The following is a 26,428-nucleotide window of genomic DNA, read 5'->3' on the forward strand; positions in this document are numbered from 1 at the left end:
TCGATATGAGGTCGATTACGCTGTCAATCGAAGAACGTCCCCTCCGGAACCCGGTCATCATATCCGGATAGAGAGCATTCTGCTCTAAAAACCATTCGAGCCGCGCCAGCACCATTTGCTCCATAACTTTGCCGACGCAGCTTGCTAGTGCAACTGGCCGGTATGAGGTAAGCTCATAAGGAGTTTTGCCAGGCTTCAAAAGTGCAACCAGGCGGCTGATCTTCCATGTATCATTGTAGTAACTGAGCAGCACAGTTCGGTCTTCCATGCCAAGGTGAGAGAGAGACGCGTACGAAATCACGACAGGACCAGGTGCAGATAGACACCTACACAAGGAAAGAGCAGCTTCAAGTTAAGACATCGTGAATAGCATGTCGTAGTGGTCATCTGGTGAAGGTGGTACAAAAGCCTCCAAACTGGTTGATGGTACCATAGTTGTGCCCAAAACCATTTTGCAGAATTCTTCTGCTACCTCTACATTATTACGGCGTTGGTAAATAGACAGGGCATGGAAAGGATAGCGTTCCTGCGGGGATGAACGCAAGCTCCTGGCTACATGCCAAATACGCGACAGTGGTTTGCGAGGGTCCAGCAATGAACAGAACTGCCTCCAACGTTGTCTCCCTAGTCTCGCTAGGTGGCGCTTTATTTGTCGTTGAGCTCGGCGACAAAGAGCAAGATCATACGTGGATTTGGTTCTTCTGTATTTCCTTTCGGCGCGCCGACGGACTGCGCGTAGTCTTTCGAATTCCACGTCAATAGCAGACCCTGGCGTAGGCGCACATATATACCGCTTGGTCTCACTGAGAGAGGACGTAATCAGGCCTTCTATTTTAGATGGTGTTGAGAGGTCCACACAGGAAATCTCCACGGACGACCTAAAGGCAGGCCAGTCTGTATATCGCACGCGAGACGGAGTAGTAGGTGCGTACCACTTGACGCAAACATACGTTGGAATGTGGTCACTCCCATGTGTTTCCACGTCACTGCACCAGCTGACGTAAAACTGGAGACTTGCTGAAACAAACGCCAGATCCAAGCAGCTGCTGTACGACGTGCCACGCAGAAACGTAGGTGAACCATCGTTGATATTGATGAAGTTCTGGGTGTGCATAAAGTCAAACAGGTTCCTGCCTCGGGTATTCATAACAGCAGTGCCCCACTGAGGGTGATGTGCATTAAAATCGCCCACTATGTTATGAGGAGCTGGACAACTCTGGATGGCTGAATATAGGTACGAAGTATCAATGGCATCTCTATGTGGAATGTAGGCACCGATTATCGAAAAGACCCGTCCTTTTAGCGTGACTGTCAAACAGATGTAATGGTTTGTGTTGTGTGGCTGTAGAACTTGGCGGACGTGCGCAATGTCTTGGCGTATGCAAACTAACACTTTGCTAGTTTCGTCTTCTGTGCGAAACCACAGCAGCACGTATCCAGAAAGGCGGAAAGGCGACGGCATGTTGGGCTCACATATAACCAGCACAGGGAAGCGGCACTTGTGGACGCGTTGCCGGAAGTTACTCAGACGACCACGCAGGCCTCGGGCATTCCATTGCACCACTACACTACGGCGCACGTGCATTGGCACAGATGAGGTGGGTTTTGGTTGTGCCATAATGAATTACTGCAACGTCGCCAAGAGTGGCTCAAGTGCATCCAAAAACTGCACAACAATCTTTGCTGTTGGCGTGTTAATGCCTGAAAGCAGCACGCGCATTGAACACACAAGCTTTTTTAACATTATGCTCACATCCTGACCTTCGGGCTTGCCAACAGTGTCAGCTGGAGTGGCAACCGGTCTTGGTCTTGCCATGGCGATCTCCTTGGATGGCAGAGCAGGCCATTCAGGATCAGAGGAAGAAGGTAGCACAAACGCATCAGACTGAGCTACTGCGGTAACATGGGACACGGCCGCAGACGTCTTGTTATCGTTGTTAGGCTCATACTGCTGTGCCGGCTGAGCTGATACTTCCTGCGACTGTGGTGCAGGTGGACTAGAATTGTGTGGAACCGAACGACGCCGCCGGGAACGATGTTTGCGGCGACGAAAACGCGCCGCCGCTTCTTGGTGGGTCGAATTGTCCTTCACCATCTTTTTCAGGATGAGTCTTTCGTTTTGCAGCTTAGGGCAGTCCTTAGCTGTGGCTTCATGGGCACCCGAGCAGTTGGCGCACTTTATAATCTCCGTCGTGCAGGTGTTATGCTGGTGCATCCCGCCGCATCGACGGCAGGATACCCCATTCTTGCAAACAGCACTCACATGACCTATCTTGTTGCACTGGTGGCACTGAACAGATTTGGGAACATACAGGCGGACAGGATGCCTCACATAGCCCACCTTGACGTGGGATGGCAGAGCGTCAGTTTCAAAAACTAGTTTGACACACTTGGAGCGCTCGAAACGATGAATGTCAACAATCCGGGCCGTAGATTTAATCAGCGACCAGAGGTCCTTGTCAGCTATCTCCGGGTCAACATCAGTGATAACTCCAGTGGTTGTCCGCTTCCCGTAAGCAACGTAGGAGCGGACCGCCATGCCACCGAGGACGCTAGTTTCTTTCAGCTTGTCTACTGATGCCTGAGATGTAACATCTACTGTCAGGACATTCTTCCATGCATTAATTCTGACTTCACAGACTTGTCCCGGAACAACCCGGTCGAAAAACTGGGTTAGCCGCTGTCTGTTAATGGTGTTCAGATTAGCCGTCTGCGTTGTAGGAACGAAGGCCACTGAGAAGACACCTGGCTGGTCAACATTCCTCGTAGGCAACTCACCCGCTGTCGATGTCCGGCGCAACTTCCTTTTCAGGCGGCGCAACTCAACAAGCGTGAAGCTGCTGCTGTCAGAATCCATCGCTGTCACCGTGAATTCATCAGACGAATCTGGAAGCTCCACATCAGCACTAGAGTTGCCACCTGGTAGAGCCGCAGTCTTGTCAACGGCGACCACGGGAGGACGCAGGGGTTGTACTCCCGCCATCCCGAAGGATGACGAGGACACAGTTCACGCACAAAAGCAAAAAACTGCAGAAAAGTGGAAGAGCTCAAACAAAGAACTGTGGCACCACCACTTGACGAGGACACAGTTCACGCACTAAAGCAAATAATAATAATAATAATACTTAATAATAATAATAATAATAATAATAATAATAATAATAATAATAATAATAATAATAATAATAATAATAATAATAATAATAATAATAATAATAATTGGTTTTTGCGGGAAAGGAAATGGCGCAGTATCTGTCTCATATATCGTTGGACACCTGAACCGCGCCGTAAGGAAAGGGATAAAGGAGGGAGTGAAAGCAGAAAGGAAGGAAGAGGTGCCGTAGTGGAGGGCTCCGGAATAATTTCGACCCCCTGGGGATCTTTAACGTGCACTGACATCGCACAGCACACGGGCGCCTTAGCGTTTTTCCTCCATAAAAACGCAGCCGCCGCGGTCGGGTAAAGCAAAAAACTGCAGAAATGTGGAAGAGCTCAAACAAAGAACGTTCGACACCACCACTTCTTCTTCTTTGGGACGAAGAAGAAGTGGTGGTGCGAGCTCTTCCACAAAGCAAAAAACTGCAGAAATGTGGAAGAGCTCAAACAAAAAACGTTAGGCATCACCACATGTTCTTCGTCCCAAAGAAGAAGTGGTGGTGCCGAACGTTCTTTGTTTGAGTCATCAAGCTCATCCTGCCGTGATTGTAATGACCTGACCTACGTCGAAAGTTCATCTTATTGAGTTTGAATGCTTCAAATTTTCTCGCTGAGCTCTTCTATTTTTTTTACAGTTTTCCTCCAGAAGCTCTGAAAGGTTCTGTATTGCAGTGATTTTTGTTTCAATGGCTTTCTTTCCGTTTTGATAACTTTAGCGTCAGCTCCTAATTCCGTCTCAGCTTTAGAATTTTGCAAAGAATGAGTGTGAACGTCCTTTAGCAAATGAAATATAACTTTAATCTGTTCCGCGGGATAAGAGGGTAAAGATTCAATGTCTAGGAGCGAATCGGAGCGTTTGGTTGGGGGCCCAGGGTTGCTTTGCACATCACCCGCACGCAAGAGCAAAAGGGTCTTAGAAAAACATTCACAGAAAACCTCGCACAACACTTGTGGACACGGCAAGAGTACGAAGCAGACGTTATTACTTTTCTTAGCATGTACAGGAAGGGCTGTGCACACCTGCATAGAAAAAGGGAGGCGGTTCAGTGCCAGATTGCAAGTACTGTCGCCGTGTCCAGTGAAGCGGAAGTTTCCATGCTGGCTTCTTAAATACTTGGATGAGAATGATGTTGCTGTCGATCCGAAAGGTGGTTTGCAGGTGAGTTGTACCAGGCCGAGTCTGTTCAGGTAGGTCGTGAAAGTAAGATGTGAAGAAAGCATCTCGTTAGACGCGCAGGCGTGGTAGAAATCCACGGTCGGTGGTGTTGAAGGATGGCATTACCCGCCGCACGAAGTGGCCAATATCCACGGCAGACAGAATTAAAGAAGGGCCGGCATAGCAAAAGGGAAGCGGTTCAGTGCCAGATTTCAAGTACAGTCGCCGTGTCCACTGAAGCGGAAGTTTCCATGCTGGCTTCTTAAATACTTGGATGAGGATGATGTTGCTGTCGATCCGAAAGGTGTTTTGCAGGTGAGTTGTACCGGGCCGAGTCTGTCCAGGTAGGTCGTCAAAGTAAGATGCGAAGAAAGCACCTCGTCAGACTCGCAGGCGTGGTGGAAATTCACTGTCGGTGGTGTCGAAGGATGGCATATCCCGCCGCACGAAGCGGCCGATATCCACGGCAGACAGAATTAAAGAAGGGCCGGCATAGCAAAAGGGAAGCGGTTCAGTGCCAGATTGCAAGTACTGTCGCCGTGTCCACTGAAGCGGAAGTTTCCATGCTGGCTTCTTAAATACTTGGATGAGGATGATGTTGCTGTCGATCCGAAAGGTGGTTTGCAGGTGAGTTGTACCAGGCCGAGTCTGTCCAGGTAGGTCGTGAAAGTAAGAGTCGAAGAAAGCGCCTCGTCAGACTCGCAGGCGTGGTAGAAATTAACTGTCGGTGGTGTCGAAGGATGGCATATCCCGCTGCACGAAGTGGCCGATATCCACGGCAGACAGAATTAAAGAAGGGCCGGCATAGCAAAAGGGAAGCGGTTCAGTGCCAGATTGCAAGTACTGTCGCCGTGTCCACTGAAGCGGAAGTTTCCATGCTGGCTTCTTAAATACTTGGATGATGATGATGATGTTGCGGTCGATCCTCCGAAAGGAGGTTTGCAAGTGAATTGTACCAGGCCGAGTCTGTCCAGGTAGGTCGTGAAAGTAAGATGAGAAGAAAGCACCTCGTCAGACTCGCAGGCGTGGTAGAAATCCACTGTCGGTGGTGTTGAAGGATGGCATATCCCGCCGCACGAAGTGGCCGATATCCACGGCAGACAGAATTAAAGAAGGGCCGGCATAGCAAAAGGGAAGCGGTTCAGTGCCAGATTGCAAGTACTGTCGCCGTGTCCACTGAAGCGGAAGTTTCCATGCTGGCTTCTTAAATACTTGGATGAGGATGATGTTGCTGTCGATTCGAAAGGTGGTTTGCAGGTGAGTTGTACCAGGCCGAGTCTGTCCAGGTAGGTCGTGAAAGTTAGATGAGAAGAAAGCGCCTCGTCCGACTCGCAGGCGTGGTAGAAATTAACTGTCGGTGGTGTCGAAGGATGGCATATCCCGCTGCACGAAGTGGCCGATATCCACGGCAGACAGAATTAAAGAAGGGCCGGCATAGCAAAAGGGAAGCGGTTCAGTGCCAGATTGCAAGTACTGTCGCCGTGTCCACTGAAGCGGAAGTTTCCATGCTGGCTTCTTAAATACTTGGATGAGGATGATGTTGCTGTCGATTCGAAAGGTGGTTTGCAGGTGAGTTGTACCAGGCCGAGTCTGTCCAGGTAGGTCGTGAAAATAAGATGAGAAGAAAGCACCTCGTCAGACTCGCAGGCGTGGTAGAAATCCACTGTCGGTGGTGTTGAAGGATGGCATATCCCGCTGCACGAAGTGGCCGATATCCACGGCAGACAGAATTAAAGAAGGGCCGGCATAGCAAAAGGGAAGCTGTTCAGTGCCAGATTGCAAGTACTGTCGCCGTGTCCACTGAAGCGGAAGTTTCCATGCTGGCTTCTTAAATACTTGGATGAGGATGATGTTGCTGTCGATTCGAAAGGTGGTTTGCAGGTGAGTTGTACCAGGCCGAGTCTGTCCAGGTAGGTCGTGAAAGTAAGATGAGAAGAAAGCACCTCGTCAGACTCGCAGGCGTGGTAGAAATTAACTGTCGGTGGTGTCGAAGGATGGCATATCCCGCTGCACGAAGTGGCCGATATCCACGGCAGACAGAATTAAAGAAGGGCCGGCATAGCAAAAGGGAAGCGGTTCAGTGCCAGATTGCAAGTACTGTCGCCGTGTCCACTGAAGCGGAAGTTTCCATGCTGGCTTCTTAAATACTTGGATGATGATGATGTTGCTGTCGATCCGAAAGGAGGTTTGCAAGTGAATTGTACCAGGCCGAATCTGTCCAGGTAGGTCGTGAAAGTAAGATGAGAAGAAAGCGCCTCGTCAGACTCGCAGGCGTGGTAGAAATTAACTGTCGGTGGTGTCGAAGGATGGCATATCCCGCCGCACGAAGTGGCCGATATCCACGGCAGACAGAATTAAAGAAGGGCCGGCATAGCAAAAGGCAAGCGCTTCAGTGCCAGATTGCAAGTACTGTCACCGTGTCCACTGAAGCGGAAGTTTCCATGCTGGCTTCTTAAATACTTGGATGAGGATGATGTTGCTGTCGATCCGAAAGGTGGTTTGCAGGTGAGTTGTACCGGGCCGAGTCTGTCCAGGTAGGTCGTGAAAGTAAGATGCGAAGAAAGCACCTCGTCAGACTCGCAAGCGTAGTAGAAATCCACTGTCGGTGGTGTTGAAGGATGGCATATCCCGCCGCACGAAGTGGCCGATATCCACGGCAGACAGAATTAAAGAAGGCCCGGCATAGCAAAAGGCAAGCGCTTCAGTGCCAGATTGCAAGTACTGTCACCGTGTCCACTGAAGCGGAAGTTTCCATGCTGGCTTCTTAAATACTTGGATGAGGATGATGTTGCTGTCGATCCGAAAGGTGGTTTGCAGGTGAGTTGTACCGGGCCGAGTCTGTCCAGGTAGGTCGTGAAAGTAAGATGCGAAGAAAGCACCTCGTCAGACTCGCAAGCGTAGTAGAAATCCACTGTCGGTGGTGTTGAAGGATGGCATATCCCGCCGCACAAAGTGGCCGATATCCACGGCAGACAGAATTAAAGAAGGGCCGGCATAGCAAAAGGCAAGCGCTTCAGTGCCAGATTGCAAGTACTGTCACCGTGTCCACTGAAGCGGAAGTTTCCATGCTGGCTTCTTAAATACTTGGATGAGGATGATGTTGCTGTCGATCCAAAAGGTGGTTTGCAGGTGAGTTGTACCGGGCCGAGTCTGTCCAGGTTGGTCGTGAAAGTAAGATGCGAAGAAAGCACCTCGTCAGACTCGCAAGCGTAGTAGAAATCCACTGTCGGTGGTGTTGAAGGATGGCATATCCCGCCGCACGAAGTGGCCGATATCCACGGCAGACAGAATTAAAGAAGGGCCGGCATAGCAAAAGGCAAGCGCTTCAGTGCCAGATTGCAAGTACTGTCACCGTGTCCACTGAAGCGGAAGTTTTCATGCTGGCTTCTTAAATACTTGGATGAGGATGATGTTGCTGTCGATCCAAAAGGTGGTTTGCAGGTGAGTTGTACCGGGCCGAGTCTGTCCAGGTAGGTCGTGAAAGTAAGATGCGAAGAAAGCACCTCGTCAGACTCGCAAGCGTAGTAGAAATCCACTGTCGGTGGTGTTGAAGGATGGCATATCCCGCCGCACGAAGTGGCCGATATCCACGGCAGACAGAATTAAAGAAGGGCCGGCATAGCAAAAGGGAAAAGGTTCAGTGCCAGATTGCAAGTACTGTCGCCGTGTCCACTGAAGCGGAAGTTTCCATGCTGGCTTCTTAAATACTTGGATGAGGATGATGTTGCTGTCGATCCAAAAGGTGGTTTGCCGGTGAGTTGTACCGGGCCGAGTCTGTCCAGGTAGGTCGTGAAAGTAAGATGCGAAGAAAGCACCTCGTCAGACTCGCAGGCGTGGTAGAAATCCACTGTCGGTGGTGTTGAAGGATGGCATATCCCGCCGCACGAAGTGGCCGATATCCACGGCAGACAGAATTAAAGAAGGGCCGGCATAGCAAAAGGGAAAAGGTTCAGTGCCAGATTGCAAGTACTGTCGCCGTGTCCACTGAAGCGGAAGTTTCCATGCTGGATTCTTAAATACATGGATGAGGATGATGTTGCTGTCGATCCAAAAGGTGGTTCGCAGGTGAGTTGTACCGGGCCGAGTCTGTCCAGGTAGGTCGTGAAAGCAAGATGCGAAGAAAGCACCTCGTCAGATTCGCAGGCGTGGTAGAAATCCACTGTCGGTGGTGTTGAAGGATGGCATATCCCGCCGCACGAAGTGGCCGATATCCACGGCAGACAGAATTAAAGAAGGGCCGGCATAGCAAAAGGCAAGCGCTTCAGTGCCAGATTGCAAGTACTGTCGCCGTGTCCACTGAAGCGGAAGTTTCCATGCTGGCTTCTTAAATACTTGGATGAGGATGATGTTGCTGTCGATCCAAAAGGTGGTTTTCAGGTGAGTTGTACCGGGCCGAGTCTGTCCAGGTAGGTCGTAAAAGTAAGATGCGAAGAAAGCACCTCGTCAGACTCGCAGGCGTGGTAGAAATCCACTGTCGGTGGTGTTGAAGGATGGCATATCCCGCCGCACGAAGTGGCCGATATCCACGGCAGACAGAATTAAAGAAGGGCCGGCATAGCAAAAGGGAAGCGGTTCAGTGCCAGATTGCAAGTACTGTCGCCGTGTCCACTGAAGCGGAAGTTTCCATGCTGGCTTCTTAAATACTTGGATGAGGATGATGTTGCTGTCGATCCGAAAGGTGGTTTGCAGGTGAGTTGTACCGGGCCGAGTCTGTCCAGGTAGGTCGTGAAAGTAAGATGCGAAGAAAGCATCTAGTCAGACGCGCAGGCGTGGTAGAAATCTACTGTTAGTGGCGTCGAAGGATGGCATATTCGGCCGCACGAAGTGGCCGATATCCACGGCAGACAGAAGCAGGTACTCGCAAGAGGTACCTGCTTGGTGCATACTGCGCCTGCTACAATTCAGCTGGAACGCTTGTTTCTCAGCTTCCTTTACATTGGCCCCGTCCTGGCTGGGGAAGAGGCTGGAGGCTCCAGTTCAATATGGAGGCGTGCCCTGTGCCACGGACTGCCACAGCGACATCTACGCTCACCACCTACTGAATAGTATAGATCTAGGATAACTTGCACGGAAAAGTATCCGGCATTATTTTTGCTTGACATGGACGGACGCCGGGTTTTTTCGGGATCGAGAATTTCCTACGATAGCACACTCATCCCTCTGCTGCTGTGAAGAATTGATACTGGCCCGGCGCATGAAGCCAAGCCATACTACCTAGTGCTCTCGCGAAGTTTGTGCTCTGAACGCATTCTTGTGATATTATGGCGACCAACGAACTTAACGACAGATTAGCGTTTTGCAGGGACGAGCAGATACAGCGCAGCGTTGGCTGGAAACTTGTTTATATAAGCTCTGTGGTATAGGAGAAAGCAGGCGTAAGGAACAGGCTCACCTTTTCTTCCGGTGCATCACTGGCGTCTTCAGCCTTCCGCGATGACCCCTCAATGACGTTAATGTAATGCCGCAATATAACATCCGGCTTCTGCAGTGTCTCCTCCTGTTCACAACGCTGACTCACGTTCGCTAACGAAATGGAAGAACCACTGCATCGACACGTGACAAATGCTAGCAACTTCGCAATTTTATTTTAAAAGCGGAAAATATCGCAAGGCGTAATTCGTACCACTGCATTGGCGCAAGTGGCTCTTTACATTTCGTGAGTGTTTCCTGGCGTATTGCCGACGTCAAAGCTGTTCCCAAAAGTGGCACGTGAGAAGGGCCGCCTGGGGCAAACATTATCTTGCCGAGTCATTAGCCCACATTCTAGACGTTCAGAGCTGAATCACCACGGAAGAAGTGACTCAAGCGCGCCTTACTAGGCTCAGACTAGCCCCAGTCGGAGCATCCATGCAAGTGTCCACCACTGCTAGGCTTGTGCTAAGAACGGTGCCTGCGATCACACAGAAGGTTTTTAGAGGGCGTCTCCACGTATCCGCACAGAAATCGACGCTTCTCACAATGTTTCAAAGCACTTTTCTAGCCACCATGGCTTCGTAAGTAAGTGGACAGTTAAAGCGAGCAAGGAGGTCGTAGGCACTACCAGAACCAACTTGCACCGATCCGACTCCGCTCAACTTATTCCAGACGTGTACTCCCAAACTGTTGCGCACGGCGTGAAAAACTTCAGCCGTGTAGTTTGTCCTGAAGAACTTCTCCCAACTGTTGTAGTGGATGGCGTAAAACATCTCTGTCGGAAGCATGCTTACGGGAGGCGACGAATTCGCGGCAGTCCATCGGTCGTGGACGTGATCGAACAACGTCGGTCCGCAGCTACCCCACGCTGCGGTGTTGTATTCGCGAACACATGTCTGCTGAATTTCATTGAGGAAAGGGTGCCATTTGTCGAAGAATAACGCCGCTGTGCCAGGGAATCCAGGGGTCTCGTAAGCACCGCCATTTTTTAACTCATGTAGACGTTTGAGCACTATCACATCGAGGTCGAGGTAGACGCCTCCGTGTTTCCAGAGAACCAGCCAGCGTAGAGCGTCGCTCATGTCTTCCACCTTGTTTTTTGCAGTCTTCCACTTTCCCCTTTTGTACCACGGCTCAAGCGGAGTGTCCCGGAACTCCGTCCGCACATCGAAGAATGCTGCTCGGAAGTTTGGTATAGCAGACAGCGTGCGCAATGTCGAACATTGGTTGGCCATTGGACCGGTTAACAACAGATTGACGGTGAGGTTTGGGTTCCGCAGGGCTGCAGACTCCACCGCGCACGCCTGCCGTTCGTTGAGGCATATCCCGTTCCGTAGGGTGCTCTCAATAAACCAGATGTCGGGTAATGTTTGGTTGCTCTTCATCTCTTGTTGCTGCCGGCAGCTCGCATTGCATTGACGATTGCAGAATTCTGGACCTTGAAATGGTATCAATGGTAGCTGGCTCCAGTCTGGGAAACGGAAGAGAACGGTGCAAAACTAAATTATTTTAAACACTTTATATCACCCTTCTCGAGGGACCATTATAACGCTGAAGGGCGTTAGTGAGATATTGAGAGCGTAAGCACAGGATTTCCAAGCTCTTCATTTCTCTTACTTCAGAAAAGTAAGCGTGATTAGTTCAAGTGCTTTCAATGTAGTATACTTTTGTATGCGTAGAATATTTTCGCAAGAAAGTTTGCTCCCAAGAACTTACAGCCTTTTCATTCGACATGCGTTAAACTTAGCAACTTACTTACAACATAGACGCCACACTAACTGCGCTTTCCCTTCTTTTTAATACTCTACATAGAAAGTTTCCTGCTTAGCCGAATCCACGTTATTGACATGGAGCTTTGAAACCTTCCAGAGAAACAGGCACGAAAAGCCCTCAATTGCAGTTTATGCTACTTTCCATTTTGAAGTTCAGCAGCAAGCTCAAAAAATGAAATGCCAGTAATACTATATTTGCGTACGAAAGAACACAAGCAAGCGTATCTGAAGACAAGCATTATCTAAAGTTATACCTTTATCTGAAATGGTGTGATAAGATTGAGAGATCCAGTTACTAAATTTGCTCTCTCTCTTGACACATTTAACTGTTTGACATGGAACGTGGCGTCAAATGCGCGCAAAACTGGGCAAGTTTGTAATTCAGCAATCAATTCCTGAGGTGATCCGCAGCTTGATGGATGTTACGGCCGGGAAAAGCTGGGAAAGAATAGCAGCCGGTGCACTTATTGGCCTACATAGCAGATTGTTATAATCGTCCTGACGTACAGGGTCGGTCAAAAGTTCCCACGCCACAGGGTCTGCTTTTCAGCTGCACATCCTACCACTTATGATAGCAGTAAAGCTATCAAGGTTCTTAGAGATGAGAATGGTGCTTCTCCTATCCTCTATACAGATTTTGGGCTTCGCGGGTGTCGTAACTGTCCAACTATAGCGCTCGAAAATAGACCGTGTTGCCTGGTAACTTTTGACCAACCCTGTACGTCAGTGGTGTACGCGTTGTCTGAGCCCTCCGTAGGCGGTTCAGGTGAAATTATTTTAATAAACACATCGTGGTTTCAGTCCATCTCGTCAACGTTAGTTTTGGTGATGTTTGCTTCAAGTGAACCGCTCTCTCAATTGAGAGCATGAGAGTGATTCTTGCTTTGCCTGGTGACGCCATATGGCCAAAGTAAATACCCACGCAGCGTTGTTCGACGACATGTAGAAAGAGGCCTCATTTTCAGACTAATATCAAATCCGCACCGGGTCCAGTGTGCAACTCTCGGAATTCTGGGTTTGATATCATGGCGCTAAAGCCGTCGAGAATCTGGCACCTGGGGGTAACGGTTTTTTGCCGAATAGTCGTTCTTTATACACCGCTTCGACTCAAGGGCCGCATCATCGCTCACTCCTCGACTTCACTGAAGCGGCCAATTTTTTTTTCATTCTATAATCATTCTTTTCTTTCTAACAGCAATACAAAAGCTCTTTATGCCGGGAGGCAAAAAAATCGCTCAAAGCAAACCCACACTTATTAAGGACCTAGAAACTTCTAAACAATCCGTAAGTGATCACGCTGCAGATCTTAACGTGCCTCTGAAATCCAATTTCGCTCAGCCGAACAAACAAGAGCGCTCCGCTGCGCACCGAGCTGCTTCGAAAAAAGTTAGAAAATACGCAGAACAATCTGGATCAAGAAATCTAAGGTTCGACGAAATCTCGTCTGGTCGGGTGAATACATTGGCGAAAATAACGAAGCGCCGACCAAAAGGTGTTGTCAAGATTGAAGGACGTTTCGACTTCCACATGGAAGTCTTGTTCACTGATGGAAAAATTTCGCACACAAAGCTTAAGTACGTTGTGCTAATCGTCGCAGGCATCTAGCGTACGAGGGCGGTAGATTGCCGATGTTACGGTTGAGCGTCTGATCGGTTGTCTGGATAAACAGACTCCAGATATTGGCGTGACATCCAGTTTTTCTCACGGCCGATAATTGCAGCTTCTTCCCAAGCGATATCATGCTTCTTGTTTTCAACGTGTTCAGCCAGTGCGTTGGAACAAGCCTTCTTTTTCTTGACATCATTATTGTGCTCATTCAGCCGTCTTTCAATGTTTCCACTTTCACCTATGTAAAAGTGATCGCATTCTGAGCAGGGGATTTTATAAATTACTCCGGGAAACTTTTACTTTTTTAGCTTGTCCTTTACGGACACCAACTCGTGACGAAGCTTGCACGCAGGCACGTGAGCTATATGCACATCGTAGGTGCGAAAAACGCGGGCCAATGACTCGCTCACGCCTGGCAAGTTTTTTCGCCACTCGTTGGCAAGAGACCGACTTTCGTACGCAACTCCTTTGATTTTACTGAAAAAATACGCAAAATCGCGATTGACAGCGACGAGATAATGGTGTCATTTGACGTCAGATCACTGTTTACCAGCGTCCCCGTGGATCTGGCGGTGGAGGTATGCCGCTCAGCGCTTCGGGACGACGACGGACTGAGTGCTAGGACACCCATCGATCCATCGGACCTGTTGAAGCTTCTGCAGTTTTGCTTGAAGAACACGTACTTCATCTTTCGGGGCACTGTCTACAAGCAGGTTCATGACACTGCCATGGGAGCATCTATCTCGGTCACAACCGCAAACCTCACAATGGAAGCACTGGAAAGCCGCGCTTTGGCTTCGTTGGAGCCGCGCCCGAAGGTCTTCCTGCGGTACATTGATGACTGCTTTTGCATAATCAAAAAGAATGCCTTGGCTGCTTTCACGAACCATTTGAACAGCATGGAAGATTCCATCCAGTTTACCGTCGAGGAGGAGATTTCTGGCCGTCTTCCTTTTCTGGACGTCATGGTGGAGCGACGTTATGACCGCCTATCATTCAAGGTGTACAGAAAGGACACGCACACAGGCCAATACCTTCACTTTAATTCAGTCCATCCTACGTGCCATAAGCGCTCCGTCGTTTCTACCCTCGTCCGTCGTGCGGAAAGAATAGGCTCGAAACCCGAAGAAAAAGCCTCTGACATACGCCAAGTGCGACGCGAGCTCAACAATTGTGGCTACCCACAGCACTTCGTGAACGCTGTAATACAGCAGACAACGAGACCAGCTCAGCCCGTTCGCCTACCTTGCCGTGCCCGAGCTGCAATACCCTATGTGCCAGGCGTGAGCGAGTCATTAGCCCGCGTTTTTCGCACCTACGATATGCATATAGCTCACGTGTCTGCGTGCAAGCTTCGTCACGAGTTGGTGTCCGTAAAGGACAAGCTAAAAAAGGAAAAGTTTCCCGGAGTAATTTATAAAATCCCCTGCTCAGACTGCGATCACTCCTATATAGGTGAAAGCGGAAACATTGAAAGACGGCTGAATGAGCACAAGAATGATGTCAAGAAAAAGAAGGCTTGTTCCAACGCACTGGCTGAACACGTTGAAAACAAGAAGCATGATATCGCTTGGGAAGAAGCGGCAATTATCGGCCGTGAGAAAAACTGGATGTCACGCCAATATCTGGAGTCTTTGTTTATCCAGACAACAGATCAGACGCTCAACCGTAACATCGGCAATCTACCGCCCTCGTACGCTAGATGCCTGCGACGATTAGCACAACGTACTTAAGCTTTGTGTGCGAAATTTTTCCATCAGTGAACAAGACTTCCGTGTGGAAGTCGAAACGTCCTTCCATCTTGACAACACCTTTTGGTCGGCGCTTCGTTATTTTCGCCAATCTGGATCAATTCATGAAATGCACTTTATAGTTTGATTTGCGGCAAGATTGCATGTGGTTTTCTGCAAAAAGACATGTCACAGCTACAGGCATTATTAAACAAAGTCTGCACCTGACGAAGCGTAACTGCATCCCATGCTGGTGAAGGAATGCGGTTGAAACATGACTTTGGAAGCCGGGAGGGAAGGAATTCTCGTGGCGTCGACGCACTCGTCTCGTCTAGCAGGATTGGACGGTGGAAAGGACGGTGGTAATCAACAGGGGAGAGAAACTATAGTCAGATTCAACTTAAGAACGAAGCGGCAAATGCCCCTCAAAAGAGACCCTTCAGCCAACGGCATCGACCACTTTTCAATACGCTACGGTTAATCCCATTAAGCCCTGGCCCCTGCGATTTTACGTTAGAAAGTCCAAGAGGATGAATTAAGTGGGAGAGGGAGAGAATTGGTCAAGGGATAGAATCGGCCGACGCCATTGGCTGGAGACGCTCCTTTGCGGGGCACTGGCAGCTTCGTTCGTGAGTTGTATCCGACTATAGGAACGCCAGCGCGCTCGGTTCTGCAAACAGGGAGCGCATTAGAGAATGCATGATAGAAACTGGGACGAGTAGCTTTCAGTCTATAGTAGGATAGATCTCAATAATGAAGTGGCGAATGCCACTCAAAGGAAGCCCTCCAGCCAATGACGTGGACCTTATCCCATGACGTCGTGGGTAATTCTTTTGACCTGCTAACGTGACAATGCAGGACGCGGCAGACGAAAGGGGATTCACCAGGCTTAATTGAATAAATCGCGGGGTGAAGAAAATCGGTGAGCGTTGAGGAGGATTTTCCCTTTCGTTCTTGAGATGTATTCGGTTTTATTTGAGATGGCGGTCGCAAATATCACGCGAAGCTCTACACCGCTAATCTGTGCGTAGAAGGAAGCTTAGCGAATTCCATGAGACAGGGCTAACGTTGTGGAAAGTATTTTTCTTTTCTGGATGGCGGAAATAATGAAGGCGAAATCCGGTCTTAGGGCATCCTTGGGAGGAATTCTCAAGCGCGTAATGAATATTCACTATCATTCAGTGTACATAATCATGTAAGCAACTCCTCGAAGGAAGCATTTTATTACATTCTAAGTTGGTTACCAGCAATTTCACTCTCTTCAGTTCATGCCGCCGTGGTGGCTCAGTGGTCATGGCGCTTGGCTGCTGACTCGAAATACGCGGCTTCGATAGAGGCAGCGGCGGCCGCATTTCAATGGAGGTGAAATCCTAGGTGCCCGTGTACCGTGCGATGTCGGTGCTCGGTAAAGGACCCAAGGTGTTCGAAATTTGCGGAGCCCTTCACTATGGCGTTCCTCCTAGCCTGTGTCACTATGGGATTTTAAAGCATCATAAACCAAATGAAAACCTCGTCAGTTAGTCGCTGAAAACCCTGTTCAATTGTATATTCTGTCCTTTATTCGTAATTTCCAGCGAGCTTCGTAGGCAGGGAACAAAAATGTAACAAAGGTTCGTTCCGTCGCTGACTGCCAGCAGCGCGCCAAGCGTGATGCAAGAGAAAAGCATAAGTGGGCTGCCACCCGTCTCTTATCATGGCCGTTGTAGCAGGGAACAAAACTTTTCTATGCTTGCAGCAAGCATCTGTCACCTCTCAGGGAGACAGACTGCGAGGGAACGCTTGTGGGGTGTTCTCGCTTATCTCTGACGTCCGCTGCACCTCTGCTCTTACGATTTCAACAGGCGTCGTTTTATCAGCGGAAAGTGGGGAGCTAGCCAGGATACTAACTCCTGCTCACATTTATTCTGCAAAGTTCCAGGTCGCAGCAACAACAGCAAAAAGGGCGAAACTAGCAGCTTTTTACCTGAATTTGTTCACGTTAATGAATTTATGAATCAATACGAGACAACATGAGTTACAGAGGGCTTCCTGATTAAAATTCTTTTTAGTGAAGCCAATTTTTTTTTAGAATATAGCAGAGGTTCAAAATTTGCCCGTCTAAAAGGGAAGAGAAAATGATAAAAAGCACTCTGAAAAAAAAGCAAAAACTACAATTACACAAAAGTTACCCCAAGCAACATTGCTTTGAAACTGCAAAGCAAAAGTAGGAATCATGAGAAACACAAAGTGAAAACATTCAAAAATTAATTCTAAAAATGTAAATGCTCAACATTGAGTTAATTCGAAAAAATCACCGCTGCCGAATAGATTTTGCGGCGAATTGTTCCGCTCATGTATAGTGAAGGAAAAACGAGTTTAAATTGATGAATTATAGCTGTGTAATGTGTTACCGTTTGGACATGTTGATTTCTTCTTTGAAGCGTTCTAGCAGTTTCAAAGGAAGGGTCTGATTGAATGAAAGTTTAGACTTTTTCAGAAAAAAAACAAAATTTGATCTCTGAAATTTTGTACTCTACTGTCTGGTCTAAATCTCACTTGTTTTCAACATGCTAATTGGGGAGTCAGCTGAACGATAAGGTGAAGAAAAAAACGCGGGCGGGTTTTTTTATACTATTTAAAGTGATCCAGTGTTATGTTTGGTGGAGGAATCCCAAAATGTGCATGCGAATTTGAGTGCTAATTTACGTAATATTGTTTCTGGTTCTTTCGGAGCTAGTTTTGGTTTGTGATTGAGAAAAAATGGCTCTAAAAAGGATGATAAGCACCTGTTTGGTATTTTTTATGGCACGCTGTCTGTTGACGGTCAGAAATTTTCTTTGTACTTTCTGAGAACGGCGACGACTTTGGAGCTAGTTCTGCGGCAAGCCATGTTTTCGCTTTCGAAGGCTTCACCTGTACACTATAACATGTTTTCTAGTCACGCAACCACTGATAACTTGTGATGCAAATGAGAGGCCGATTCAAAATCTAGATATCTTGCCGAGTCCTTCAGGTTTCAGAAGGCGCCAGAGCATAAGCGATGTGCTTTTTTTTATTGCGACAGTGTGCCTGCTGGCCTGAGGTGTTTACAAATATAGGTACACACGGGACAATCGAAGAAAGCCATAAGCGATGCACATCGTGCTAGCCAACGGCGGCCACAAATGGGATGCTATCATTTTTCTCCTCTTCCAATGTAAAATTTATATTTTGCTTTGTTTTTGAGTTTGTCAGTGAGCTAATCTGTTAAAATGCTTCATCCTGACGACACGGTATTCCGTTGAACGTTCGACTGTGTAACCCCTACGCTACAACCTGTATCGCCCGTCCTGCCATGCTGGTTGGCAGTACTGCGAAGGACCTTTGGGTGTGCACGGCTCCCTACGTTTCGCCCGCACGTTAGGGGTGTTGCTTTATGATTTACTGCGCTCCCTAAAATCGATATTCGCACTCTTCGGACAATTGTTGCACAGCACACTCCGTAGCCCGACTGCGCGGCTGCGGTGGTCGGTGCTTGTGGTTGTTGGTGCATGAGAAATGAGTGCTGTGCAAACGGGGGCGGCAGTCTGTTCATGCGTGTCCACCGGCACGGCATCTCGGGTGCCCCAAGCTGCTCTGGCAACCGCTGCGTCCCAGTGGACAATACTGGTACTGCGGATCATCGACGCCTCGTCACTCTGGCCGTAGCCTACAGTGTCCCCGTCCTGTGGAGACCGCCCTCCCTGGATTATGCCGCCTGATTCCCGGAGAGTAACCTGTACCTTCACTTTATTCTTCCTTCATCCTCATCCCACTGAGCATCATATGTCTTACAGTACTTTGTTACTGTAATGTGCAGTGGTCTACTCTACGTTGCATCATGGTCACTGTAATAAAGACTTTGCAAGGTATCACTGCAGCTCTTCCTCAAGGGCTACAAGACTGCAGCAGGTTCAAGAAAATCTTCAGCCATAGTGAAGGACCCAGAAATGTACCTTTTCAAGTCAGTGATAAAATTTACCTTAATAATCTTAGATTCAGACCCAAAACAGTTTTAAAGATAATTCCCAGAAGCTACCATTAAAACCAATCCGTGGCCATGAAAAACATTCTCTTAGCACCCCGCACGAATTTCTTGAAGGAACTAATAAATATATTCCCATTACGTTAGGAGAAAAACCTCACTGCTTTGGGATAAATTTTTTATTCGAAGAAAAATTGCATTCGGTGAATGCGCACAGGACAACTGATTTTATGCCCATCAGGCCTTCTTTTCGGTAGATTCGCGGTTAGTGTATACGGGCATCTAGGCAATCACCCAAATCCCCCATACAGAGCACAACAATGAACTCTTCCATGAAGGAGTGTGCTAAATTCAGGAATAGCATTAGTCCGGATGCAGGGGCAATATAAAGATGCCGTATCTCTGTCGCTTTCAAGAGGACCATGCTTCAAATCCGGTTGCCCGTATAGTCCTCTCCACAGTGAACAAAAAAATTACCGGTTCACGGATAGGGCTTAGTCTATACGAATAAAGATGGCATCGCCCCCTTTCACCAGGATAGGAAATGACTGCATTCGTTTAGACTTGGCCACCTGCGTCTATATTACCTTTACCGCAGGCACTCAGTCCGAGCGGCTGAAGGAGTGACCATGGCAGCACTCCTCGAAGGGTGCTAAGGATCTTATGATCTGGACAGGCCGCCATTTGACGCTCAATTTGGAAACCTTAACACTATACCATTGTTCACTGAGGCTAGCCTTGCAGTGTACTTTGAAGAACTAGTAAGTTTAAATTGGACATGACAGGGCTTAGTACGTTTAGCAGGATTGATGACAGCATATGTGTACGGGTGAGCTCGTGCTATACCGGCGTGGTTTATCGCACATGCCGAACATTAGGAGCTATACCACTGACAAATATATACGTTACTAACATCAACAGTATACAAGTCATCCCTGTTAAATATCGCATGACTACAGCGCAACGAACGGGACTTAGAAGAAGGACACAGGCCGGGACACAACACCCGTCCCGTTCGTTGCGCTGTAGTCTTGGAATATCTAAACCAACTTGCCCAACAACTTACCTGGTAAATATGTTCTTGACTGAATCTTACAACAGCTTACACATAGCGGGTGTTTCACCTAGCATGTTCTGCAAATTTTAGAAATAGGCTTTTTGAGTTAGAAGGGCGCTTTTTTCGGCATAAAGTTATCAGCGATGGAGCGCACCAGAATAAAGCTAAGACGTGCTAACTAGCAGGATAGTGAACTAATACTGAATATTTAACTATTAATGTTAGGCCCGTTAATTATTGAGAGGCGTATAGCACACTTTGAGTAATATCCATACCAGTTTTTAGAATTTCGAAAACTCGGTTACAGCAGTGCCATCGCACCGACACAAGCGTTTTTGTATTTCACCTCCGTCGAAATATAGCCGCCGCGGCCGAGATCAAACCCGCAAGCTCGGAATCTCCAGAGGAAAGCCAGAGCCACTGTCCCCACCGCGGCGGGGCGAACATTCGACCTTGAAGTGAATCTCTTCAGGATTAATTGGATGGTTGTCGTGCCTAAGTATATAGCCCCGTTTTTGGCAGAGTGCAATATCTACTTGCCTATTTTCTGTTACTGCGCCCCTCAAGAGGGGTACACGCAGCTTAGCTCGCTTGATATTCGCCAGCGTGCGTTCTCATAGCGTACACATTGGCTCCAAAGGGGCGGTAATTGTTGCGTCTGTTCACTTCTTGAGCACAAGAGCGGAACTGTTCCGTTGAGCACTGTGTGTACGAAGGGGGAGAGAGGAGGAAGGGAAACGGAGGCTTGAGAATCGCGGTGAAAGGTAATGATTTAGTGCTTCATCGCTAATTTTTCAAATTTGTGGAAACTAGCAATGAATGTTATAGCAAACTCAACTGAGCATGAAGCCGCAACGGCGCACTGGCTGAGTCGTAACGCCCGTGAACATGAGGTAGTGGGATCGCATTCCAGCCGCGGAGGTCGCATTTCGAAGGGGCGAAATCCGCATGACCCCCCATGTCGTGTGGAGTGCGAGTTTAGCGGGTCCTCTGGGTTTCAATATTTTGGCGTCTACTTTGACGCCTTATAGAACCACGTTTAGGAATTTGGTTTCAGTGTTCTCTCTATCGGTTATTTATTTATTGAGCAATCCAAACACATCTTTTTCTAGCCAATTTTCGCAGAGTTCTCCAGCCAACGCAGTGCCAGCGCGGCGAGAGAGAGAGAAAGACGAACGGAAAGGCAGGGAGGGAGGAGCACGGCGACAGACTTTTCGGAAAAAACTTGGGACTCTGGACGGAACTTGATGCAGGCTTCTATCGAATAAGTTTTGCGCCATCCGTGAGAAGGGCGTGGCATGGCGCCGCCGCCAGCCGGATTACGACTGTTTTCAACTGCTAGCGCCCCAAATGCCTCCACCATGATTTCTTTTTTTTTTTGCTTTGAGTACAGAGGTTTGAGATGCAAAAATTTTTTTGAGCCCCTTCTTGTGGCTTTCTGCATTTCCGCTGTGGCTGAGTGATTATGGCGCTCGGCTGCTGGCCCGAAAGACACGGGTTCTATCCCGACCGCGGCGGTCCAATTTCGATGGATTCGAAATTCTAGAGGCCCGTGTGCTGTGCGATGTCAGTGCACGTTAAAGAACCCCAGGTGGTCGAAATTCCCGGAGCCCTTACCTACGGCGTCTCTAATATCCTAGTCGCTTTAGGACGTTAAACTCCCATAAACCATAAACCAAACCAGAATGCTGTGAGTTATACATAAAATAAAGAATTTTATTTCCTCCTGCAAATTTGAACTATCATGAATCAGCATACGTTTTCACATGCGCGCTGTCCCTATTCTGTCTCTTCACAATGTAGACTTCCATTCACTTTATAAAAACTGGCATGTATATTGCGTTGGGCTACACTTCTGTAATGAATATGGAGACCACTTATTACGGCACAATGCATGTGGCGTATTATTATTATTATTATTATCATTATTATTATTATTACTCAATATTAGTTACCCAGTCTGCTAGTTAGCAAACACGGCGTTGTTGTATTCTGATGCCCTACACAGCTGGCAATACAATGCCGAAAAAAGCCCTCTTCCAACTATAAGAGCCTATTTTTGAAAACTGCAGAACATCTTTGGTGAAACACCCGGTGTATATAACCTCGTCCTCTCAACCAGCATCTTTCTGGAGAGTATGCAAACGTCGAATAACCGAAAAAGAGGAGCACTCGCCAAAAAAGAAAAAAGGGAAAACAAAGACGTTTCGGGGCCCGTAGAGGTCCCTTGTACGGGTCCCTCCTCGCCAGACAAAATTCCGTCAAACACTCGACTGAAAATATCGAAGGTTAAAGGAATAGTTTAATCCGCTGAAAATCATTCGTTGTTTAACTATTCCTCGATTTTTATATCGCGAGTATTTTTAAAAGGTTTAACAAGATAACATATTTTAACTATCGGAAGTTTTCCAGAAAATAGGACCTCATCAACACCTCTAAAACTGCTCTGCTTGCAATCAGCTCGGGAAAGAACGGAAACACAAGTGAGGGGATGAAAGACGCCCAAGACATGTGTTTCCGTTCCTTCACGAGCTGACGCCAAGCAAGCTATGTACATCTAAGGTTAAATCAATGTCAACTTGGATTCCGTAAGGGCAGATCCACAGAGCTGGCTCTTCTAGTGCGAACAGAAATAACCCTAGAAGCAATCGAAGAGAAGAAAATACCTGAAGGCCTAAACATTAATTTTCTAAGGCGTTCTAAGGCACCTTAATACTATCAAATGAATTCGAGATTTATTGCTTACGAGGAACTCCATTAGCATTAGTGATGTCCTAATGGCACAATCTAAAACAATGTGTAGAAATAGTGAAATCTCTTATTGACTTATAAAACAGCTACAACAGGCGCACCTCAATGGAGCAACCTGGGACATTTATTATTTAATTTTGAAATAATGACACCATGAAACCGGAATAAATCTAGTCTAGTCGGGGACAATCATATAAGAACTTCGACGCTGCCCAAAAGGAGCATTTTTTAAGGCACTGACATCACAAAGGTCACCTCGGGTGCAAAGTTCATAATTTATGGTGATTACGCCACCTTGTAGTTGCATAGTCATAGACTCTAGAAATTAGCATAAGCAGAACACTAAGCGCATTAAATCAATAAAAAACGACGAATTCACTATAACTAAAATGCAGAAAATAATGGCTATAATTCTCACCAGAAAGCAGTGTACAACTTCAGGAAGTGCCAACTTAGCCCTTGATCCCTCAACATTCGAAGTCGTTGATAGATTAAAAACGCTTGGTGCATATATTTACAAACATGTGTCGGGGAATGCTCACGTTAATAACATCATTTTCTGTCTTTAAAGATCGTAGGTATACAGGAAAACTCAATTTTTTCTAAACGCCTGTAGTTAAGCTACATTTGTTTACACTGTTATATCTGTCGAATGTAAATTACTGGTTTTTCGCATGAGGAAGCAGCATATTTAAAAATTTAAACAAAATTCATATTCTGAAAAAAGAAATCCGTTCGCCTCCTAGCCGGTACTGAGCCAAATACACACACCAGACATCTTTTCACCGAGTTTCAAAATTTTTCCTTGCATAGCCTCTACTCTTTCAACTTGACCAGAAGGTAAATTAAGATCTGCATAACAATAAGACCCTTATTCGATCTATTTCAAATCTACACTTAGGACAAGCTAGATTAACATCTCTGCCACCAGAAGTTTGTAAGGTTTCTTCTGCGAACTCTGTTTAGAGTTAGATCTTAATATCCCCTTCCATCCTTAATAATTTATCCCCTCAATATCAAGATATACAAAGGGGTAGTACGTCAACCTTAAACTTTTTTTTTGCGGCACAAGGTTGACGGGCACATTCGCTAAGCATTGTATACTGCCATTTTTTATACTGTAGCAAATAGCTGTAACTATTTCGTATTAATTGGTCATTATCAATTGTCGTATGATAATGTGACGCCCCTAATTCTTTTATTACAGTTGCTTTCAGTTACCGCAGTAGATAAGAGGATTTACTTGCATGCATATTGTCTTTTTAATTACGCGCTGTAAGTATCAACCCCTTTGTGACCGCTGTATTCCTTGCAAATGAGGGCTTGAACCCCGCAGAGTGATATATTTTCACTTTCATTCAAGCCCGTGTCGTTTAGATGAAAATAAATTGCATTGAATTGAATAAGTCTATTCATTCTTAGAATGAATATGCTGGTGCACTGGATTGTAAGATGCGCGCTCGGTTCCCAATCGAAATATAGTGAGTTCGAACATTGGTATTTTCATGCGAGCACATTTCTATCTGCTTTGTTGCAATTTTGTGCGATTAGTAATGCGAGCAGCTATACTGCGCAAAAATAGCCTAGAATTTCCGCTTGAGCAGGGTGCTTTACTAATGCGGTATCATCAAAGATCTCGTTCTCGAGAAAAGCTGGTGTCCTTCGTCCTTGTAAAGAAAAAAGCAGGTGGCAACCTGCTCACCATGCTGTGGGCATTCTGTCCGCCACTGCAGGTGGCAGTGAAACTAATTTAAATAAATTATGTGCCGCTGCCATCGGTTCTCCTCGGCACTGCGCCAGCTCCATTGGTCGAGCGGTAGATAGACAGCCTCTCGAAGAACTTTCTGTGCAAAAATGAGCCTTACGGGAGCTAGGAAGAGCAACCTGCGTGTCACAAGCCCCACTGGCGGCTGTGTTTAAAACAGCCACCTGCCGGGCTTGGCATATCGCTTAACCGCTGCACGCCTATGAACAAGAAGACGTACTTCGGCGGGAGGGATCTGTAGTGATATCGCATTGTACTCTTAAGGATAGATCAAGCCTCTACTAAGTTTTTACTTTAACGACTGTTTCTGCTGTTGTACCAAGCTGGGGGGGAAATCCGACTGTGCGGCCTGCCCGTGGCCCCCCCTGCCACCGGATACGGGCCGGTGTAGTTTCGGCTACTAGGCTTTGTTCCAGTGCAACGCACAGCGGTGGGGATGGGCTGGCCGGGGCCCGTCCTCTGCGGATGCAAAACCCCATGGGAGTGGCAGCGACTCCCAAGCGACTGAGTGGGCCAGTCGCGCACGTGAGGTCCGATGCCTGTGCGGAGGCAGGCCTGGTTTCATAATCAGGTTGGACTTACGGAATTGGGCTCAAAAGCGCTCGAAAATCAAAAAGCCTCTGCACGCGGGGGCGTGCGTGGCTACCGGCTGGCGCGTCGGTTTCTGGCCACGGAGAGGCCAGGTCCGCGCGGGGGTTTCCAGCAGAAGGGCTCCTTGGGAGCGATGTCCTCGGGGAAGCAGCCAGGGATGGCTGACCGCGGGGCCGTGAGGCTAGAGCGCGGGACGCCGAGGTAAGGGGGACCTTAGTAGGACCGATGCAAAAACCGTCGATGTTGCGGAGTAGCGGTGGAGTAGGCCCGGGTTATCTCACCCTCGGCCAGGTTCTTAATTTGTGGCCCGGTCAGCCCGGCCCTGAACACTCCCTCCTCAGTAGGTGTGGAGCAAGCCAGGGGAGGAAATAAGTGCAAGGTTGGTTGGTTGGAAGCACAGGTGGGTCCCTGGGAGTCTAATTCCATTGGCTGGATCCACCACACATACTTCCGGAGTCTGAAAAGCCGCGAAAAACACTCGACGGTTAGTAGCTGGGAGCGTAACGCAAGTCCGAACCGGACCCCTGAAAGTCGTGGAGGAGCCCGAGGCAGCTGCCCCGGGTTAGGATTCCCTGTCTCCGAGTCGGAGCTATTGCGTCGTTGGGTGGTCGGGCATCCCGTGAGTGGAGCCGCACCATTGGAGAACATCGACGCCCTCCCTGTCCTGGCCAGACAGGAGTCGAGCGATGATAAAATGAGGGTCAATATCTCGCTGTCCCCATTCCCATCACATTACCCATAACCCTTCCCTCAGTCCCATTCCCACAACCTATGTCCCATCCCCTCCGCTACGTCCCAGGGGAGATCAGGGGAGTCTCCCCGGGCCCGCTCCCCCAGCTGTGGGTCGCTTAGTAGCATTACCCCATTTTTTTATTTTCCCACCTTCGGGTGGCAAAAGTACAACATTGCCTTCGGGCCTTTTCATTTATATTACGATTGGGTTAAGCCTGTGATACTTTAGTGGTACAGGCAGTAGCTCATTGGTTTACGTTTTTTTTATGGCAGCTCCACCATACTCTTTGTTGTACCAAGCTATTTTCCTAAGGGAAAAAACAGTGAGACATTTTGCATTGAGTCCCAAAAGAGGTCTAGCGCTTCTGGCGCAAGAAGTTTATCCGAACTTATTAGAGTGTGTATTAAATGTAAGCGAGGGTATTAATGCGATAGCGCTGAGGCTGCCGTCATTGTTTTTTTTTTCATATTTTGGAGTGGCACGTACTCACAGTGGGGGATTGGCCAGGGTGCCTTGTACAGTCAAATAATTGCGAACCACTGAGTCATTTAAAAAAAAGCTTTAAAGCAACATTTAAAAAACACTGACTCATTGCTAAAAGAGTCCGGCGTCGTCGTCAGCGTTGGGAGCGGAAAATCCGCGGTGACGCAATGTAGGTAGGCTGCCGCGGTCACGCGACCTTGTGGCGTCATCACGACCTGCTCCACCGGATTGT

The 26,428-nt window shown here is 47.9% G+C and overlaps 1 protein-coding gene across 2 annotated transcripts in view; it reads right to left on the reverse strand.

The window, feature by feature from the left end:
• LOC144122007 (lactosylceramide 4-alpha-galactosyltransferase-like) overlaps positions 1-26,428 on the reverse strand; it is a 96,029-nt gene that overhangs the window by 53,580 nt on the left and 16,021 nt on the right. Inside the window, exon 2 of one of the 2 annotated variants that reach the window (XM_077655508.1) lies at positions 10,129-11,195. The exons of the other annotated variant lie outside the window; for it this stretch is intronic. Within the exon in view, the coding sequence (XP_077511634.1) occupies positions 10,276-11,195 (920 nt within the window). The 3' untranslated portion in view covers positions 10,129-10,275. Of the gene's footprint in view, positions 1-10,128; positions 11,196-26,428 lie in introns of those variants that run through there. 2 annotated transcript variants of the gene reach the window in all.

The sequence above is a fragment of the Amblyomma americanum genome, chromosome 2 (genome assembly GCF_052857255.1).
Source record: "Amblyomma americanum isolate KBUSLIRL-KWMA chromosome 2, ASM5285725v1, whole genome shotgun sequence".
NCBI lineage: Eukaryota > Metazoa > Arthropoda > Arachnida > Ixodida > Ixodidae > Amblyomma > Amblyomma americanum.